Below are 22,541 nucleotides of genomic sequence, written 5' to 3' on the forward strand. Positions count from 1 at the left end.
CGGGGAAGCTCCGATCTATATGTCAGACCTTATAGACTTGCCTTCCAGGAATGCAAAGAGATCAGCACGCACATTCCTCAATCTCCATTACCCTAACTGCAAAGGACTAAAATATAAATCCACATACGCGACCAGTTTCTCATACATCTGCACGCAGCTATGGAACGCACTACCGAAGGCCATAAAAATAATGCAAGACCTAACTATCTTCCGAAGGCTACTGAAAACAGATCTGTTCAAGAAGGCATACCATAAACACCCATCTTAAACACCAAAAAATAAGACTTTACATGACATAGACATAAATGAAATCTTATCACTTGACTGAGCAGCCTCCTTACCACTAATGAATAAGCATAACCACTTCAGTCTCTATGTCGAATATGGTCTCTCCATAGTCGATGACCTGAAGAATGGTACAACCCAATTTCGTACTCAGAAACGTTCATGTATTACTATAACTTATTCTTCCAATTTCTTACTCAGGAACTTTCATGTATTACCATAATTTATTCTTCCTTAACATATATATGCACATGATATATATCTATACCATGATCTGTTCACATATGTTATGTTACATGTATGTTACCATGTATGTATGCAACTTAACACATTACCATTTGTAATTCTGTTACCCGGAAATGGCAACCGCCATTACGGCAAATGTAAGCCACATTGAGCCTGCAAATTGTTGGGAAAATGTGGGATACAAATGCTACAAATAAATAAAAATAAATAAATAAAAGTAAGACGTTTTGAGTTAAACCTGTTTTTAGCACAAATCAGGCACAAAAAGAAGCCTTAAATGACCAGATGACTACTGGAGGGAATCAGGTTTAACCTCCCCTTACTCCCCCAGTGGTCACAGACCCCCCTCCCACCCCCTCCAAATGTGATTAAAAACATTATTTACAAGTCCCTATGCCAGCCTCAGATGTTGTACTCATGTCCATTAGATCAGCGTGCAGGTCCCTTGAGTAGAGACGGGTGCAATGCACTGTAGACAGGTGGACACAGGCCCATACCTCCTCCTAAATTTTGCACTTCTGGTGGAAACTGTGAGCCCTCCAAAGCTCTCCAGAAACCCAATGTACCCACATATAGGTACCCCCTTCACCCACAAGGGCTATTGTAGTGGTGTACAATTGGGGGTAGTGGGTTGAGGGGGGGGGGCTCAGTAGACAAGATAAGGGAGCAATGGTGAGATGAGTACCTGGGAGCAGTTATTTGTAGTCCACAGCAGTGTCCCCTAGGGTGCTCCATTGCTCTCCTGGGATGTCGGGGGGGGGGGGGGGGAACCAATCTACTAAAAATGCTGGCTCCTCCTATATCCCAGGCTTGATTTTCTACATTTTTCACTTGGACTTTTTTAGTTTTCGAAAATGGTCAAAAAAAAAAGTACAAAGCATAAAACCTTGTTCAGATAGGTATTAAAAAAAAGTTATCATTTTTTGTTTTTAAATGACCATCTTTCCTATTTGGATTTTGGATGTTTTGTGTAAAACGTCCAAAATCGAACTTAGACATCATATCAAAAAAGAGCAAACAGACTTGCAAATTGTCAACTGCTGAGCAATAAAAATCATTATTTAAAGTGTTTGTGTGCAAATGCCTAAAAAATAAGATGGGAGAGTTAGAATATATTGCACTAAATGAAAAGATAGATATAACTGAGACCTAGTGAATGGAAGATAACACCAAACGGTTACCTAAATGGGTGAATTTCAGGCTGCTAAATGTTGTTCAAAGAGTTTGAGACTGCATTATGATTGCACAGCTATGCATAGTTGTGAAAGTTGCTTATTCTAGTGACCTTAATTCTGCAACTAGAAGGAATTGTGTTGTAAAACTTTACAGTCTGTAGTTTGAGACCTCCAAGAACATATTCCCAAAGTTTAGACAAAATTAAAGATGGTTGAGTGGGCATGATTTTTAGAATTTCCCCACTATGTCCCCCTTGCCAGCTCCTCAGTATCTCTTTGTTTCCAGCAGTTGGTGGATTTGGTTCTTGTTCCACCAGGAATCGGGGCCTACAGCCATCTCAGGAACAGCCTACTCATGTTTTTTGCACCATCTGCTAAAGCCAGAGAAATAGTGAGCAGCTGAAGATAGTACTTGTCCCTAGAAGGGCAGTGAAGCCAGCTCTGAGATCTTTTTCTCTGGCTCCATCTGCAGTCAGGTGGCATAACCTGACTGATCTGGCAGGACTCAAGGAAAGGAAATTAAAAAAAAAAAAGTAAGTCCAAATTTCATTTTACAGGTCTGGATTTGGAGCATTTGGCTTATTGACATTTTGACCATTCTTGTTTTCAAGGTGAGAGAAGCTGCTCAAGCCTTGTTGCTTGCAGAACTGAGAAGAATTGGGCAGATAGGACGAAAAGAAACCATTGATTCTTGGGCTCCTTATTTGCCACAATATGTTGACAGTGTTATTTCACGTAAGTAGGTACCCATTTGTATAAAAAAAATTGTGTACTTATGTACTTAGACTACATGTCGTGTAAATGGCTAAATTATGTTGTATAATGTAATTTTAAAATCTCTTTAAAGACAGACTTGTTTCAGAAAGCCTACAGTAAGTGGAGGGGCATTTTCAAAAAAAACATCCAAGTTGAGATTTGCATGCTTTTGTAAAACGTCCAAATCCAGGGGCGGGGAAAACCGTATTTTCGAAAAAAAAAAGATGGACGTCCATCTTTCGTTTCGAAAATACCAAGGACGTCCTTGGATTTTGACGTCCTTAGACATGGACGTCTGTGACTTTCGGCGATTTTTGAAACCAAAGACGTCCATGTGTTTGTAGTGCACTGGTCCCCCTGGCATGCCAGGACACCAACCGGGCACCCTAGGGGGCACTGCAGTGGACTTCATAAATTGCTCCCAGGTACATAGCTCCCTTACTGTGTGTGCTGAGCCCCCCCAGACCCCCTCAAAACCCACTACCATAGCCCTTATGGGTGTAGTCCAGCATTTCCTTTCCTTTTTTCTCTCCTCTTCAATGATCCAGCAACTCCCTGTCCCCTCTCTCTTCCCTTCCACCCTTATGGTCCAGCATTTCCCTTTCCACTCTCCTCTTTTCTACCCCTGAAGTCCAGCAACTCATTGTCTCCTCTCCCTTCCCCGCCACTCTTGTGGTGCAGCAGCTTCTTATCCCTTCCCCCTTCTATTCCACATTTGTGGTGCAGCAGATCCCTGTCCCTGGCCCCTTTATCTTTGTGGTACAGCAGCTCCCTTTTGCCTCAATTTCCCATCTTGTGGTGCAGCAGATCCCTGTCCCCTCCATCCTTGAGGTCCAACTGCTCCCTGTCCCTTCTCCTCTTGTGATCCAGCAGCTCCATGTCCTCTCTCTCTTCTCCTCCACCCTTGTGGTGCAGCGGTTTCCTAGCCCCTCCACCCTTGATTTGATTTATTAATTTGATATACCACTAATATAGTAAAGTGTCAAAGCAATTTACAATAAAAAATGTAAATAGTACTAGAATTAAATATAAAAACATTACATAATCACAATATAAACCTAAACAGAAAATAAAACATAAATTACATAAGGCAATTCTTTAATAAAAAGAATTTGAGCCTTAAAAAAGGCTGTAACTATCTTTAAAACTATCTTTAAATAGCCAAGGTTTCAAGGCTTTGCAAAATACAGTATAACTAGAAATGACATAAACTTCAGTGGGCAGCGAATTTCAAGGAAGGGAACCTGCATAAGAAAATGTCCTATTTCCGTTAGTTGTTAATCTGACAGAATGCAAAGAAGGAAGATGTATCAAACATTTTAGAGAGGAACGCAAGGCTTGTGAAGGCATGTACTTTACTAAATTGTCCAACAGATATTTTGGTAGTCCCATATGAAAAGACAAGGCAAAACAATTTAAATGAAATTGTAGCTCAATTAGTAGCCAATGTAAATCAACCAGGATTTGTGTCACATGATCATATTGTTTCATTTCCTGATGCTAATTTGGCTGCAGTATTCTGCACCATTTGGAGCCTACTCAAACTATTCTTTGATAATCCTTGATATAATGAGTTACAGTAATCTCAAAGACTCGTAACTAAAGCATAGACAATTTTAACCAAGTTGGATTTAGATAGAAAAGTTCTTCGTTGTTGAATTAATTTAATCTGAAAAAAAAAAAAGATTTTGCTACAGCACTGAATCTGTGAAGTAAAATTTAGATTTATTATATTGAAAGCCCAAAGTATTTATTTCATCTAGAAGTGAAAGAGAAATTTCATGAATTTTAGGTAGAAACTCTAGGGGCATTTGAAGTAGTGAAAGCCACATAGCTGAAGATTTAATATTTAACAAAAAATCACATTTACAAATCCAATCATGTAAATCATCTAACTTGGTATTCAAATCATCTACTGCTTTTACTTGATTGTATTTTATAAAAAGATCAACTGTACATCATCTGCAAAAAAGATGAAATTTGACATTCCAACTATCAACCGTCTTTGCCAAAGTACAAATTGAATAACAATGGGGATAGCAGCAATTCTTGTGGCCAACCTTGTGGTCCAGCTGCTCCCTGTCCCCTCTCCCTTCTCTTCCAACCTTGCGGTCTAGCAGGTTCCTGCTTCACTGTTCAGTGGCTTGGAGGGAAGAGCCGGTAGCAGGACACCCAGCCTAACTGTAGGAGATGTGTCTATACTAACCGTGACACCCCTCTCTTTAATGGTTTGTGTAGGCAACAATCCACATGCAGCAGGCTATCATTTTTGGTGGTTCTCTGCTCTAGAAGTGAAAACCTGGTCAATGCAGTTTGCTGCTGGCAATCCAGAGAAGGAGCACGGCATTGTCGTTAGTGTAGCTGCGTTTTCTGCTGCCACTCTCTCCTCCAAAATGTTGCTGTCTGGCAAAGCCCTGCAACAAATCTCCCGGGTACTTGCAACACTAGTTAAGAACCACTGCCCAAGAGGAAAGGAGGGACAGAAGAGATTTGTTGCAGATGTTTAAATGTTTAAAAGGTATTAATGTTCAAACAAATCTTGCCCATCAGTGGTGAAGTAGTAGAAGTAGAGGATATGCGCTGAAGTTACAGGATGGTAGACTTAGGAGCAACATCAGGAAGTACTTTTTTGCGGAGATGGTGATGCATGCTTGGAATGCCATTCTAGTGGTGGTTGTGGAGACAAAAAACAGTGGTGGAAATAAAAAAAAATGTGTGGGATAAACACGGAGAATCCCTTTATAGAAAGTGGATGGATTCAGAACAAAAATGATTTCATGGCAGTTAAGTACATAAGTACATAAGTAATGCCAAACTGGGAAAAGACCAAGGGTCCATCGAGCCCAGCATCTTGTCCACGACAGCGGCCAATCCAGGCCAAGGGCACCTGGCAAGCTTCCCAAATGTACAAACATTCTATACGTTATTCCTGGAATTTTGGATTTTTCCAAGTCCGTTTAGTAGCGGTTTATGGACTTCTCCTTTAGGAAACCGTCCAACCCCTTTTTAAACTCTGCTAAGCTAACCGCCTTCACCACATTTTCTGGCAATGAATTCGAGTTTAATTACACGTTGGGTGAAGAAAAATTTTCTCCAATTTGTTTTAAATTTACTGCACTGTAGTTTAATCGCATGCCCCCTAGTCCTAGTATTTTTGGAAAGCGTGAACAGACGCTTCACATCCACCTGTTCCACTCCACTCATTATTTTATATACCTCTATCATGTCTCCCCTCAGCCGTCTCTTCTCCAAACTGAATTGCCCTAGCCTCCTTAGTCTTTCTTCATAGGGAAGTCGTCCCATCCCCGCTATCATTTTAGTCGCCCTTCGCTGCACCTTTTCCAATTCTACTATATCTTTCTTGAGATGCGGCGACCAGAATTGAACACAATACTCAAGGTGCGGTCGCACCATGGAGCGATACAACGGCATTATAACATCCTCACACCTGTTTTCCATACCTTTCCTAATAATACCCAACATTCTATTCGCTTTCCTAGCCGCAGCAGCACACTGAGCAGAAGGTTTCAGTGTGTTATCGACGACGACACCCAGATCCCTTTCTTGGTCCGTAACTCCTAACGTGGAACCTTGCATGACGTAGCTATAATTCGGGTTCTTTTTCCCCACATGCAGGAGTGTGCTTAGAAAGCACCTCTAGGAGTGAGGACAGGGCAGATTTCTGTGGTCTGTGTCCTTAAAATGCAAAGATAGATCAGGATCAAGTATGTGTATTTTATTCCTCCTTATTGGGAAGACTGGATGGGCCATGTAGGTCTTTATCTGCCATCACCTATTATGTGCCCACAGTTACACCAGCTGTAGACCTGCAGTTGTGTAAATGCATCAGGGGTGCACATAACTGACAGTATTCTGTAAGTTACACACATAAGTGGCAGCCCTGTCCATGCCCTCCATGCTTCACCAATATGAATGTTCTCTTACATTTATGTGCTATGCCACTTAAGTTGCATTAAAGAATAAAGCTTAGTCGCCCTGTGGCCACTTATGCGCACAAGTGTATACTTACCCACAAAAGTACTAGCATTCTGTACATTAATGCATTTAGGTTTTTTTGTGTAAATGTGGGCACCCTTTTAGAATTGCCCTTTTATATGTATAATTGACAGCACTTACCGTGGAACTTGCAAAAATCACCATTTCCACATATAAAAGTCCTAGCACTTGTAGTGGATGCTGCCAAATGATGCTGCTGTATTTTTTTTTAAACACTGCTCTTACTTTACATGCCAGAAAATACATGTGTATTTGCTTGTTTCCTTATATGTGCTTTACTGAAGGCTGTGCATTTTCATCAAATACATGGGGAAATGTGAACATCCCAACCTGAGTGTCTTGTTTCCCTTGTGGAGCCCCTATGCAAAATGGGGCTTCTCATTTCTTTGTAAAATAGCCTGACAAATGCAGGTAAAATGCACCCATGTGCATTTTCACCTGCTTGGGAGGTGAACTATGCATATTTTGTAGTTCACTACACCTCCCATGTTCCCACTGTGCCCTGAACATGCCTGCATAAAGTGATGTTATGATTTGTCACAAGTAATTGTACATAGATATGTAGTCACAGAAAGTTAAAGTCCCTTTCCAAATATAAAACAGGATGTATCCACAGAAATTTTTTTTTAGATGTGCATGCTTAATAAATGTTATAATACAAAACTGGACTAATAATCAAAAACACTTATACATTTGCCCCCCAATTCTATTTAGTGAGAAACAAGTTAGGCACCTAATCTTTGGTACTCAAACAGATGTTAAGCACCAAAGTGGGAGTAAACAGCAGTTAACATGCGTAACTGCACATAGGCGCTATTCTATAAGGTAGCGTCTAAATGCTTAGTACATAACTGCAAGAAAACGGGCATGTGGGCAGGACATGGGTGGGTTGTACACTTTTATGTGCAAAACCTTATAGAATATTGTAAATTCTATGCATAAATGCCAAACTTTAGGCACTAACATTTACACCTGCCTTTTCCATAGCGTAAGTTATAGTGCCAAAATGATGGTGCACAAATATTGACGTACGCTCTATTCTATAATGGAATCTGGGTGCCCAGATGTAGTTATAAAGTGTTATCTTAGGGCACAGATTTTTGGTGCCTAACATTTTTGCTCCCTTTATAAATTGTCCCCTTGTTGCTTAAAAAATAAAAAGACTTCCAGCATTATATGTATAATTTCAAATGTGTGATGCATTATATGTTTAGAATTATACATAAGTAAAAAGGGGTTATGTTGGGAGCTTTCTGTACATGGCACAGTCTGTATGTATAAGCGCTGATATTCTGATTATACGTTTTGCCATGCTCCTAAAAATTAAGTACTAAATTTATAATCTATACATGCAGCGAGTAATGTTCAGCACATTTAGATGGGCTGGATGTCTGCATATACTTCTGTTTGCAGTGGCAGTTAATAATTATGTACTGCCAGTAAAGATATAATTTAGAACGTCTAGATTAGACATTTTAAATTGTTTCCTGGATGCCCTGTTCAGTATCGGCCCAATAATTATTTTTATTTATGAGTTTTTAAACCATTGCATGCAGCTTATCTTTTGAAGAATCTTGTTGATAATGGTAACATTTTGTGTATATTTAATTTGTGGCAGTTCATGTGCTCAGTTACTACTCCTCTATAGAATGCAGCGGCATTAACCTTTTATTAAGAGAAGTGGCTGCTATAGCAACTACTGAGGGCTGATAATTTCCTTTCTTCAGTGAGGTTGGATGACCTTTCTGATGTACAGGGTCGTGCACATTTATGTATTTCAGATGGACACACAGAAGTGCAGCCTCCTTTATAAGATTAGGACTGTCTCTGTGTAAAACCTGAAATGTTTTGGACTGTAGTTTCAATTGATGTCTACAGAATATTTTGAATTTCCTGTGCCCGAGCAATGTGTGGGAAAATGGACAGCGTTAGAACTAGTGCATTTTGGTGAATGCACAGTCCTTTGTTCTGGCTGAATCTCTGTCATTTTAACTTGCTTAGTGAAGGGTCACTGGGGTCATGGTCCCTTTGCCTTTCTCTGGCAGCATGGGATTTCATTTGTTCTTTTCCTCTTAGAAATGTGTTGTGAGAATGCCCAGATACTCCTGTGTTTGGAGGTTACATTTAATTCATTCTTTGTATTTCAGGAACTTTGAAGGGAAATATGTGCCCCTTTTTCAAGTTTGCATTACCTTTAAACAATTATTGTTTTCTTTTTCTGAACAAATGGAAATTTACCTTGCTGTAAATAGCATATCCAGCATCTAGTTAAGCAATCTAGACTGATATGTATCCTTTGTTTCCCAAGTTTTAAGTAATGGTTCAAATTACAGAGATTTAGGAAATTAGGTAGTTGGGATAGTATTCCTTGATATAAGCATTGTTTGGTCAAAAGTGATAGTACTTATTCTCTTCATTGGCTGAATGGGCATGATTTTAAATGCTTACTAGATTCAATGTAACTAATCTAGTATTTGCAATCATGAAGGCAGTGTTGATTGATTGATTTAAAGCTGTTTTATCTAATACATGTTTGCTGAAGAACAAGAATTCTATAAAATGATGGTAGAAATATTTTACTAAACAGTTCATAGAGGTACTCCACTTAGAAATGACTAGGGAGCACAGACCATAAAAATTAGAAGTGCGCTTGTTTTTCCATACTGGTTTTACCCCGTTTTACTTCATTTTTTTCTGATTGATAACTATACCTTAGCCTTTAAAGTCCTCTTAACTTATCAAAGACTTGAAGGGATGTCATCTTGGAGTCTGCATTCTTAGTACTAGTGGCTACTTATGGGGTTCTACAGTCGCTTGAATATATGATTTGTGTTTGTGCTTGAACCCCTCAAGCCCCAGAGGGCAGAAAACCCAAACCTTGGTTCCTACAATACAAAGTGCTGCAGTGCCACCAAGTCACAGGCCATTCAGTTTAAAAGTTTTCATTACAATCTTTAGGGTCAGTAATCAGTGGTTTAGCAACTGCATAAAGATGTATGGATAGTTTATCTGCATATTTTAATGCATGTAATCAGTGAGTATATGAGAAAACTATTCATATAAGTTAGGCCTGCTGTTCTGTGTTCATATTTGAACACGTATGTGATACTGATAGTATCTGAATAGTTATACTGTTCATATAATTTATTGCCTTGTCCCCAATCCTGCCTCACTTTTATATAGAATAATTTTGGCTGTACAACGAATGACTTCCACAGCCAAAATAAGTCTGTCATCTGTGGCTCAAAACTTATTTTCATTACAAAACTGTAAGCCTTGTTGCTGTCTTACGGTCTTTCCCATCTATTCAATAGTTCCCTTAGCTTTTTTGCCAAAATTTTATTTTTATTTATTTATTTTTTGTGTCAGCTCAGTGTAGGCCATTTTTCAGCCTTTTTGTCACTCTCAAGTTCTTTGATTTCACTATGGCTATTTTGCTGGATGAAATGTCCCAAAAAAAGAGCTCCAGCAGCTTCAAGTGAAAAAGACTAAGTCCATTACGGATACTTAGTCATGGTGCCTGGGACTAGTCCGCTTATTGTATTCTCTGTTCATAGATGTGAAAGAGAAGGATTTGTGAGAGAAAAGCTTTTCAATAATAAGATTGGTCCATTGACATAGGTACCAGAAATATTGGTCTCCAAGGGTCCAGGAGTTGCATTAGATGCAGGGGATGCATCGACGTAGAGAGTGTCTTGGTCACTCACCCTCGACAGTGAGCACCTGAAGAAGAGGAAGGAATCAACCTTATCTTGATCTGTGCTGAGGGAGCTCATATCGGGTGGAGTGTGAGATGTCTTGATATTTCCTCCTATCTATGCGTGACACTGAGACACCAAGGTTGCTTGTGTCCTCAAAGTATCCTCAATGTCAAGGCTGCTTATCCTTGGTGTCATCATAAAGAGTGTGCCATCCTCCATGGACCTGAGACCCCAGTACCGATACACCTCAAATGACTCAGGAGAACTTGGCTGTTTCTACTGTGATGCCCTTTGTTGAAGGCAACCTTTAAGGACAAGCTCATGCAGAAGTTGGAGAAGCAGGTGGAGTGCTTTTTCACTTGTCAGGATAATGCAACTTCAACATTGTTGATGTTGAGCATGAGTGATCCAGCTGAAACTTGAGGACAATGCCCTTCCTGAAAAATGTCTCGACATGGAGACTTGGTAAGGGCTTGGATTTTAGGTTGGCTGCATCTGTGTCCATTCCCTGTACATTGGGGGAGGAAGCTTCATTGAGGCACCAGGAATCAGTGTCTCAATGCAGTAGTAGGAGGCCTGACTTCTGTCAGTAGTGCTAGATATATAGAATTCAGACATCAACAGCTGACTTCTGTGAATCTGAGTCAGAGTGCTGCTGGAATTCTGATGAGGAACCTGGGAGCTTTTCGGAGGAGAGGTCCTCTGGTCTCCTGTTATATCACTCCCCACCACATGAGGAAGGTACATCTCCATCTGGAGGATCTCTCTTTCATTGACTTTATATGGGAAGTGGCTCAGACTGATGATGGAGAAGTAGTACAGGGCAGAAACATTGGATATCCTCTAATGCCTTTACCACTACTGTTTATCATTTTTATAGTAACTGATCTACCTTGTACTAAATTTTTTTTAACTAATAGATAGGCCAGTGATCAATTTCCCTGCAGTGTTCTGAACAGCACTTTAAAATTACTGCCAGAACAGCACGGAGAAATAAAGTCCCGATGATCAAAGCTAATAGCATGCAAATTTATGCACACCATTAGCTTAGATCATCGGGGCACTTCTGTGGGAAAATTGTGACTGGGCATGCCTGGACCTCTCAAACAGACCAACACAATGGGCTGGAGGTCTGGTGGAACTCCATCCCTCCCACCTGGACACAAGGGTGATGGACCTCCCTCACAAAAAGGTTTCCCTGGTGGCCCAGTGGGCACTACCCGCCTTGGTGGCCTAGTGCCCCCCCCCAAACCCCTCCCGTACCTTGAAGCAGGAGGAGGGAGTTACTCTCCCTCCTGCGAGCACCACCTTCAAATTGGTGGTACACTCCCTCCTGCGAGCACCACCTTCAAATTGGTTGGTGCCCTTCCCTGCCCAGTGCATCCTGGATGCACTGGGTGGGGCTTTAGAACCATATAAGGGAGGATGCTCCGGGCAGAGTGCCACCATTTTAAAGGCGGCACACACACGAGGAGGGAGTGCGACTCCCTCCGCCTGCTTCAAGGTGCCGGGGGTGGGGTTTGATGGGCTTGGGGGGGGGGGGGGGGAGCACCAGGCCACCATGGTGGGTGGTGTAGGGGTGCTCACTGGACCACCAGGAAAACCTTTTGTGTTTTTTTTTTTGGGGGGGGGCTAGAGGTCCACCAGACCATCATCCCCCTTGTGTCCAGGTGGGGGTTGAGGGATAGAGGTCCACCGAACCTCCAGCCCCTTCTGTCTAGGGGGATGGGGGGGCCTGTAAACATGCAAATGCATGCTGGATAGGGCTCCCCATTCCTCCCTAATGCTCTGCAAACCCTAACGCCAGCTCTGAGGTGGTGTAGGGATTGCCATGGGAGCAGTGCCAATATAGTGTGCTGTCCACTAAGCATTGGGGCAGAATGCTTAATGTCCTGTTTAGCATGTATTTGCGTGCTATTTATTTATTTATTAGGATTTATTTACTGCCTTTTTGAAGGAATTCACTAAAGGAGATGTACAGTAAGACTAGATCAAACGAGCAATAGGCAATTATAGCAGTAAGAATATTCAAATAACAATACAAAGTATGGCATGGTATACCACTTACAATGTCAACATAATACGTAATAGAACATTTTAATTGACAGTGAAGGGTATAAGCAAAGATGGACCATATAGATAGGTAAGAGAGTAAGAAGAGTTAGAAAGTAAGGTGACTAATTTAAAGAAAGTTGCACCTGAGGTCAGAGAGATAGTTAAATATTGTCTCAGCTAGAGTAGGAGTGGATAAACATGTCCTGCTGCAGTATGTGCAGCCCAAGTCGCTCCTTGTGTGAGTGAGTGAGACTAACAAGTTAGTTACTTCTTCCATTAAATGCCTGGTTGAAGAGCCAAGCTTTGACCTGCTTCTTGAAGTAGAGATAGTCTTGTGTTAAGCGGAGCCTTTCAGGCACTGCATTCCAGAGTGGGGGGGGCTACTCTGGGGAAGGCTCGCTTGTGGGTATTACATCATGTAATGTCTTTTGGAGAGGGTGTGGTTAGTGGTAGTCCTTGAGAGGACCTTAGTGTCCTTGGCGGTGTGTGGAGGATCATCCTATTCTTCAAGTACTCAGGGTCATTTTCTTTCAGGGCCTTGAAGATCAGAGATAGAATTTTAAATTTAGCCCTGTATTGTACTGGTAGCCAATGAAGTTTTTGCAAAAATGGTGTGATGTGGTCATGTCGCTGGCAACCTTCTATGAGTCTTGCTGCTGTATTCTGAATCAACTGGAGCTGGTGCAGGCCCTTTGTAGTCAGACCACTGTATAGTGCATTGCAGTAATCCAGTCTTGATGTTAACATGGCATACACAACTGGGATAAGATTTACCTTCTCAATGTAAGGAGAGAGGCAGCGTGGCTGTCACAAATAGTAGAAGCAGCTCTTGAAGGTTGCTTGGATTTGGGGAATCAGAGTAAGTGTTGAATCTAACTGTATTCCAAGGTTCCTGACTTGTGATTTGAGAGGGAGTTCGTACTTCCCAAAAAAGATTTTGATGTCAGGTATGTATCCACTTGTATTAGGGACCCAGAGAAGCTTGGTTTTACTTGGGTTCAGGCAGTTCGTTGTGTTTAGCCCATTCTTGAATTGATGTTACAGACTATCGCTGGTTCTGATCATAGGGTGCAGGCAAATGCTGGCTCTAGTCTGGCACTAATGGCCTCTAGTGCCTGCATCTGCCTTTGATCATCTGCCCAAGAGTGGTTTTGTGCGTCCATTCAAAGTTCTTTCCTAAAGCTGTATCAGAGATCCATCTTAACCAGTCAGTGTTTTTTTCCAATCCTTTTCCCTATACTACATGCACATAAAGGTAAAAGTGGACAGCAGATTTTGGACTGCCTGAGAGCCTTGACTTTCTATCTGGAGTGGACTAAAGTTCATAGAACGCTCACTGAAAAGCTTTTTTTTATTTTAAAGTATAAACAGGATGGGGGTTGCTATCAGCAAACATTTTCCAGTTGGCTAGTAATCTGCATTTCCTTCACTTTTGCCCAGCTGGACAGAATCTAGTGTGCTCCATTTTCATTTCATCCTTGCTTAATCTAGAGGGTCATGTCCTGGTTCATAATGACAGAGCTGTGACAGTTTTGGTAGTCCATTTGAGATTAGCCTCCATAGAAGAGATTTTCAGGGCTGGAACATTGACATCTGTCTGTTACCCCTACGGCATTCTATGCTTAGATGGTCCCAAGATGAGGTCATGCAAAGGTACTCTTGCAGTTCTGCTTGATAGTGTCCACATCAATAACTTATGCAGTAAAATTTCAACCAGTTTTAATCCACCTCAGGCAAACAGACAAACTCCTGGACCTTGAAATCCTTTGTGACAGGAGTCTTCCCAAACAACCCGTCTTCCCTTTTCCTCTCTCCGTGTCTATATTCACTCCCTTTGAAAAGGGTTAATCTGACTACGTAGAGCTAGATCTTGCTCTCCCTCCTACGGTACACAGCATAACTAATTGTATGAAAAAGAAACCTCCCCTTCTGGTTGTCACAACACACCTATCCACCAGCCTGGGGTTACCCCGTGGCCACTTAGAAGGTCTATCCCCAGCACATCTTAGGTCCGCCTGCACATGCTTGCGCTCTACACTAATGCCCTCTCTGTGCCCTCTCATACAACATAGTCTAGAATCTTTCCTATTCTTCCCCCACCCCATAGTCCAGTATCCATCTTTCTCCTATCCACCCTTCCCCCACCCAGTATCTTCCCCTCTGTTGTCCAGTATCTCTCTCCCTCTGTTCTTTCCATTCCCCACAGACTGGCATCTTTGTCTCTCATCCCCCTCCTACCTGGGTTCAGCATCTCTCCCTACATCTGTGGATCTAGCAACTCTTCCTCTCCTCCCTGCCTCCCTCCCCTGAAGTTGAAGGAGTAAGAGGGAGAGGTGCTGGATCAAGGGGGGAAGTCAGAATAGGAAAGATGCTAGGCCCACAGTGAAGAGGGGGGGGGGGGGGGTAGAGAGGAAGGAAGAGAAAAAGATGATGCAAATGTTACAATAAGAAAAACATCCTGACAGTGTCACAGCTTGAAGACCTTGACTGCACACCACTGCATGTCTGTCTACTGTCTAGAACAGTAGATTTGGCCAGACAGTCCTCTAGAATATATTTTGAGTATAGAATCAAACTCATCCCTCCTAGGCCCTTCTCTTGCAGTTCCAGGCTGCCTTTTTGCCTGTTACCAAAAAAGAATATTGGGGCCTGCCTGATGCTACACTACTTGTAGGTTTTCCCCCTTTTTTTCTGTTGAAGGCAGCCTGAAGCTAGAGAGTCCTGTGAGTGAGGACTCGCAGTCTTACTTGTCCTTGGAGCAAACAAATGAATTTACTTACCTGTAGCAGGTGCTCTCCAAGAACAGCAGGTCTTGAATCCTCACAACCCTCCCACCTCCCCAAGGAGTTGTATTCCTTTAGCTAGTAAAAGATTGAGAAGGTCCCATGTGACAGGACAGGTGGTAGCAGGCGTGCATGTGCATTGAGACTGATCAAATACTTCTAGAAAAAGTTGCTGGGTACTGTTTCCCATGCCGGGATCTTTGGTGATGACACCAATAAGTGAGGCTTGAGTCCTGCTTGTCCTCAGAGAACACCTGCTTAAGTAGCTTCATTTTAAGCAGGGGTGTAGCCAGCCCTCCGATTTGGGAGGAGCCCAGAGGTGGACTGGAGGGACAATGAATTCCCCCCCTCCCTTCCTCCTCTCCCTTGGCATGTCAGAATTAATAATGGAGCCCTGCCAGCCAAAACGCTTCCTTGCGCTGCTGCAATACAGAAGAAGTTGGCAGCATACTGCCAGCCACCAATGCTCAGTTCTTGTGTGAAGCATGAGTGAGGAGTTCCGGCTTCAGTGGCTGGAGGCATGCCACTGACTTCTTTTGTACTGCAGCAGCATGAGAAGGAGGGAGCAGCTCAGCAACAAATTTCTTTAGATGGTGGGGCTTTGACATTCCTGCCAGCCATTTAACAGGAACTGCACTTTTGGAGGGGGCCTAAGTCCAAAGTGTGTATGAGGGACGCCCCCAAGCCCCTCCTGTAGGCTATGCCGCTGCTTTTAAGTAACATTCTCTTGGATCATCCGTAGTTTTTATGTCCCTTTAATCTCTGTAAGAATATAGTTGTTTCATGCAGCTGATTGTGCCCTGACATTCTTCTGAAATAGCAATGTGTGACAATAGTTAAATGTTACCATACTTAAGAATACTGACCATTTAACCCTACTCTGTTTTCTAGCTTTTAACCAGTTTTTAATCCACAATAGAACACTACCTCCTATCCCATGACTCTCCAATTTCCTCTGGAGTCTTTCATGAGGTACTTTGTCAAACGCCTTCTGAAAATCCAGATACACAATATCAACCGGCTCCCCTTTATCCACATGTTTGTTCACCCCTTCAAAGAAGTGTAGTAGATTGGTAAGGCTAGATTTCCCTTCACTAAATCCATGTTGACTTTGTTCTCATTAATCCATGCTTTTGAATATGCTCTGTAATTTTGTTCTTAATAATAGTCTCTACCATTTTGCCCGGCACCGACATCAGACTCACCAGTCTATACTTTCCCGGATCTCCTCTGGAACCTTTTTTAAAAATTGGCGTTACGTTGGCCACCCTCCAGTCTTCCGGTACCACACTTGATTATAAGGATAAATTATATATTTCTAACAATAGCTCTGCAAGTTCATTTTTCAGTTCTATTAGTACTCTGGGATGAATACCATCCAGTCCAGGAGATTTGCTACTCTTCAGTTTGTAGAACTGCCCCATTACATTCTCCAGGTTTACAGAGAATTCATTAAGTCTCCGACTCGTCAGCTTCAAATACCATTTCCGGCACCGGTATCACTCCCAAATCTTCCTTGGTGAAGACTGAAGCAAAGAATTAATTTAATCTCTCTGCTACGACTTTGTCTTCCCTGATTGCACCTTTTACTCCTCGGTCATCTAGTGGTCCAACTGATTCTTTTGCCAGCTTCCTGGTTTTAATATACCTAAAAAAATTTTTACTATGTGTTTTTGCGTCCAACGCAATCTTTTTTTCGAAGTCCCTCTTAGCCTTCCTTATCAGCGCTTTGCATTTGACTTGACATTCCTTATGCCGTTTCTTATTATTTTCAGTCAATTCCTTCTTCTATTTTCTGAAGTATTTTCTTTTAGCTCCTTCCTTCACCTCACTTTTTAACCATGCCGACTGTCGTTTGGTCTTCTAACCTCCTTTTTAAATACGCGGAATATATTTGGCCTGGGCTTCCAGGATGGTGTTCTTGAACAGCATCCACACCTGATGTAAATTTTTGACCCTCGCAGTTGCTCCTCGAAGTTTTCTTTTCACCGTTCTTCTCATTTTATCATAGTCTCCTTTTTTAAAGTTAGACGCTAACGTATTTGATTTCCTATGTATACTTCAAAGCTAATATCAAATCCGATCATTTTATGATCTCTGTTATCACGTGGCCCCAGCAGCATTCCCGCACCAGATCATGTGCTCCACTAAGGACTAGGTCTAGAATTTTTCCTTCTCTCGTCGGCTCCTGTACCAGCTGCTCCATAAAGCTGTCCTTGATTTCATTAAGGAATTTTACCTCCCTAGCGTGTCCCGATGTTACATTTACCCAGTCAATATTGGGGTAATAGAGGAACATTAGGAGTTAATATTTAAAATTGAAAAATGTCAGAAAGAATTAAAAATGCAACAAATAAAAAAATTTCAACGTGATGAACGTGATTACGGGGAAGGCTATGTATACCCATGGATGAGAAAAGATCAAATAGATAAAGGCAATAAAAAAAGAGACCAGGTTTCAATTTACTTCCAACAGTTCCAGCAGTGGGGAGGATGCAGATGAGACGTCCGGGGAAAAGGAGAACAGCATGCGAGGAAGGCAGGGGAACAAAGGTTGGCGGGCTCGAGGAAGAGGATACAGAGGCCAGGGTCAACGGCCACAAACGAGATCACAGCGGCACAGCCAGCAGTGGTAAATTTATCCACTAAAGTATTAAATATGGAGGAAATGAGTGTGTTGAGCAGAGGACTCACATTTGTACCGACCAGTTTTCATGATGCCGTCCAAATACGTATGGACGTGGAAAAATTTATTCGAAAGTTGAATTTGAAATTGTTTTTTTTCTATGTCAGACCAAGAGCAGACACCAGATAGGTCAATTGTAAGTGAACCTTCAAAATGGACCCCTTTGGGGGTTCTAGATGCGGGATTAGCCACGTTCAAAAAATGTATTCTTTATGATCTAGAGAGAGAGGAGGCTATTTTACCAAAGTGGGGTTTAAATTTAAATGCCAAAGAACGGACTGCCTTGAGGGATTTGAGAAATGATACCACCATTGTTATTCGTAAGGCTGATAAAGGTGGGGCAGTTGTTATTCATGATACATCTGATTACATGGCAGAAATACAACGACAATTTTCTGATACGAATACTTATGAAGAAATGGATGAAGACCCCTCGATTCAGATACAAGCTCATCTTCAAGATCTGTTGGTTGAGGGTAGGAGTTTAGGATTTCTGACTAAGAGAGAGTTTGCATTTTTGGACTATCGTGGTTTTAAAATCCCCATATTTTTATACTTTACCAAAGATTCACAAAAGTATAACTAAACCACCTGGGCGCCCTATAGTAGCTGCTAGGGGGTCGTTATTAGAACGTCCAGCTCAATATATAAATTTTGCAACCTTTTTTGTCTGACATAGGTTCTTATGTACAGGATAGTTCTCATTTTTTACGACTGTTGGAGACAAAGAGATCTGAAATTTATGGCACCACGTTGTTGGTGACGTTAAATGTCTGTTCGCTTTATACCTCGATTCCCCAAAATGAAGCGATTGAGATTTTGGAACAGGTGTTGGACAGAAGAGAACGGCCCCATTTGGTTCGCACGGATTTTGTATTGAATTTGATTAAGATCACGTTAACTGAAAATTATTTTACTTTTAATAAAAAATATTATATACAAAAAACGGGAGTATCCATGGGAGCAGCCTGTTCGCCTACTATCGCGAATTTGTTTATGGAACATTTTGAACGTCTATGGGTGTATAAATCAAGATGGAATCATTTTTTGAAAAGTTGGTGGAGGTACATAGACAATGTTTTTGTCCTATGGGATGGTACTTCTACTGAACTACATGAATTTGTGACATATTTGAATGGGTGCCACGAGACTATTAAATTTGAATGTACCCACAGTGATGCCACTATTTCTTTTTAGGATGTGCAAGTTAATATAGTTCAGAAAAAATTGGAAACGTCTGTGTTTGTGAAATCTACTGATCGGAACACCACCTTGCATTTTCAAAGTATGCACCCGAGTCATTGCAAAACGAACATTCTTTTTGCACAATTTTTGCGATATCGTAAAATCTGTTCAACTACTGAGAGATATTTTCATCAGACATCTCATTTACAGCAAAAATTGGAAGAGAGAGGTTATCCTAGGTCCTTGGTGTCTCGGGCAAGGAAACGGGCTTTTTTTCAATCACAGAGAATGGCTGCTCAATCCTGATACAAATGTAACGGAGCAACAAGAGGCGGTGACTTTTGTAACAAAATATAACACACATACGAACAGAATGGTGAAAATCATTAAAAAACATGTGGCAATGCTACATATTTATCCTTGTTTCCGTGATTTAAGGATTTTGTTTGCTTACCAAAGACAGAGTAATTTGAATGACTTGTTATGTGCTGCTGACACGTGGAATCGTGAAAACAATATTGCTGACAGGATAGGACAACACAAACATGTGGTCAGTGTTCAGTGTGCCGAAACATGCTAGAAGTGGATAGATTCACGGATGTGCACACTGGCAAGTCTTTTTATTTAAAATCCTTGACGGATTGTCAATCAAAGAATATGATTTATCTATTAAAGTGTACTTGTGAGTTATACTATGTGGGACAAACTTCTAGGATGTTAAAGATGAGGTTAATTGAACACAGACATTGTATACAAGCTAAGAAGACATACGAACCTTTGGTTTCTCATTGCCTTTTGAAACAACATGATTTTTGCGATTTGCAATGTGTAGTTCTGGAGCAAATTTGGGTTTCAGAATGTAGAGGGGCTATAAGGAAGAAGTTAAGACAGAGAGAACAAAGATGGATATACATGCTGCAAACCGTAATCCCTAAGGGACTGAATATTTCAATTGAGTGGAAAGCTTTTTTGTGAGATGATCGTTTGTCAATAAAGTTTTTGCTGTGGATACTGTTATTGGAAGGTACGTCAGGGAATAAGGAAATGACGTATATCTAGGAGGGAAGTCTGGTTTGAATTTAGGACGTCAATACGAGGCAGTTTAACGCGGTGAAGTAAGAAATATGGGAGGTAGCTGTCTGTGATAAAGTTTTGGCCCTTGAAACAGCCTGATAGTGGCGAAACAGGGTCTCCTGTTGGGCTTCATGAATACTGTATGCTGTGGAAGACAGTACGGATTGACAGCAACAAGAACATTCAAGTTAAGTAACAATTCTTTCACCGGATGTACAAGTATATAGTTGGTATAAGCCTCTACCATTGAGTATTGTGGAAGGTGTATGTGCATGTATTGCATGAATAAGAAGAGTGGAGTTTTTTTTGTGAAGACTAGTGATTGAAGAAGAGGAGTATTCTAAAAATTGAAAGGTTGTTCCTGTATAATGAGTATTCTCCATGGTTTCTGAAGTCTTTTTTTTCTCCACATTTCATGAATACTAGTGATTATACACCTGCCTACAGCAGGATCACCAATGCGACAGTCGGTTTGGGCAGTCAGTGCTGCAGAATCTGTTCAGGGTTTAGAATCCAACTCCACCCCCCTAGACAAATTTTTGTTCTGTTCCAGCCTGCACTCTCAGTTGTTTATGGTTTCAGGTCAATCTATGTTATGTCCTCGCCTTTGCGAGGCCCAATTGACCAATGTTCATTGCTTTGAGTGAGCCTGGTTGCTAGGGATACCCCACATGTGAGAACAAGCAGCCTGCTTGTCCTTGGAGAAAGCGAAGATACTTACCTGTAGCAGGTATTCTCCGAGGACAGCAGGCTGATTGTTTTCACAAAGCCGCCCACCTCCCCTTTGCAGTTATTTGCTTCTCTTTATGCTTTTTGATCTAACTGATGGAACGCGCTCACGCGATAGGCGGGAAATCAGTCCATGCAGTGTGCGCTGCACGCGCTCCAGAAGACTCTGGCAAAACATTTTTTTTATATTTTGCTTGCAAAATGCTGTCCCATTCCCATTCCTAGGCTGACGCGGACATCGACCCACATGTGAGAAAAATCAGCCTGCTGTCTTCGGAGAATACCTGCTACAGGTAAGTATCTTCGCTGTAGCTAAGGTGGGAGGGGGGATCAAGAAGTAGAGTTTTCTGTTTTGCAGTGGACCAACACCTGCTGAATAGGTACTTTCTGATGCCAATCCAGGCAAATGATGAAACTTGTAGGGCACATATTGTTAGAGCGAATGTGTCGTTCAAGATGATCAGGGAGGGATATGCCTCAGGGTATCATTGGGGTTTGGCAACTGTATCTGACCGTTGCATGTAGACCCATATTGTCATAGGTATAAAGCTCCCCCCCCAGGACAGATGACAGCTGAAAAAACAGTGCACAGACAGGCTGCTTACCAATAGCAGGTGTTTTAACATCAGGTAGATATTCCAGACAGCATATCTGAAACATGCACGATTAGTGTGTTCAGAATGTGACTCAGGGCTGTTTTCCTGTTGTCACCCTTATCTGCAGAAACAGGCAACAAGATACAGAACCACCTGAGGGACAACCAGAAGTGGAACAGACAGAGCAGGGGCAGTCTGAGGAATGTACACCCCTAGAAGGGAGAGGTGGGAGAACCTCTATCTCCAAAGACCAGCGAGAGGAGCCATCACCTGCGTGTTAACAGGAGGCTGTATTAGCTGTGGGTTGGGCAGAGAGCCCGGCATCACTGCACCCTCCCTCATCTATAATATCCAGATGAGGGGGCTGTGGATGGGGAGCATGGAGAGAAGGATGAGGATGCCCTTCTATGGCTGGTGCAGGAGACGATGGCCTCCCCAAACATCCCAGCAATAGATCTGGGGGCCATCAGGAAGCAGCTAGAGGTGCAGTTGCAGAGCCTCGCGTTGCAGCAGGACCAGCTATCACTGACACGAGAATTGTTAGAGTTGCAGCATGAGCACAACAAGCACAATATCACCTCCAGCAGGAACATCTAGTGCTGCAGCGAGAGCAGGCCCAACATCTGGTCTGCATTGCTGCCTCCCTACAGAGGATTTCACAACATCTTTCACCCATTACTAAGTCAGCAGCTGGTCAAAGGGAAAGCTGCTATGACCCTCTGACTGTCCTTCATGACACTAGGTCCCTGCCTGGACACTCACAGGTTAGGCGAGAGGGGAGCAAACCATCACAGCCTGTACAGTTAAGATGAAGCGCATGGATGGGGAAATTTCCACATGGGGGAGGGGGAAGGGTTCTAAACAGGCATATTAATACAATACTTTGTTTTGGCACTATTTGTTTTGTTGTTGTTTTTCACATTTGTTAATAAATACTCATCTTTTGAACTGAAAAGGCTTCTCTAATCAGTCTATTTCTGGAAACAGCCGCTGTTGCTGCCAGGGTGGGGAGGAGAGTCATCTGCTGAGGCCAATCCCCTGTCATGGTCTTTGGGGATCTCCTCTTCAGGAAGAGCACTCCCTCTTTGGGTAGTGATATTGTGCAACATACAGCATCACACACCTGAGGGCTGTATAGTAGATCCCCTCTAGTCCTGTCCTGTCAAAGCACCTGAAGGTTCGCTTTATGTTGGACTTGGCCTCTGTTGTAATGCTCTTCCTGAGGCATGTTTGACTGCCTGATGGGTGTCATG

At 42.1% G+C, this 22,541-nt stretch overlaps 1 protein-coding gene across 3 annotated transcripts in view; it reads left to right on the plus strand.

Moving 5' to 3' along the window:
* WDR7 (WD repeat domain 7) overlaps positions 1-22,541 on the plus strand; it is a 754,216-nt gene that overhangs the window by 300,364 nt on the left and 431,311 nt on the right. For all 3 annotated transcript variants that reach the window (XM_030192974.1, XM_030192976.1, XM_030192975.1), the window contains one exon: positions 2,318-2,441. In XM_030192974.1, coding sequence (XP_030048834.1) covers positions 2,318-2,441 — 124 coding nt within the window. The remainder of the gene's footprint in view (positions 1-2,317; positions 2,442-22,541) is intronic.

The sequence above is a fragment of the Microcaecilia unicolor genome, chromosome 2 (genome assembly GCF_901765095.1).
Source record: "Microcaecilia unicolor chromosome 2, aMicUni1.1, whole genome shotgun sequence".
Lineage (NCBI taxonomy): Eukaryota > Metazoa > Chordata > Amphibia > Gymnophiona > Siphonopidae > Microcaecilia > Microcaecilia unicolor.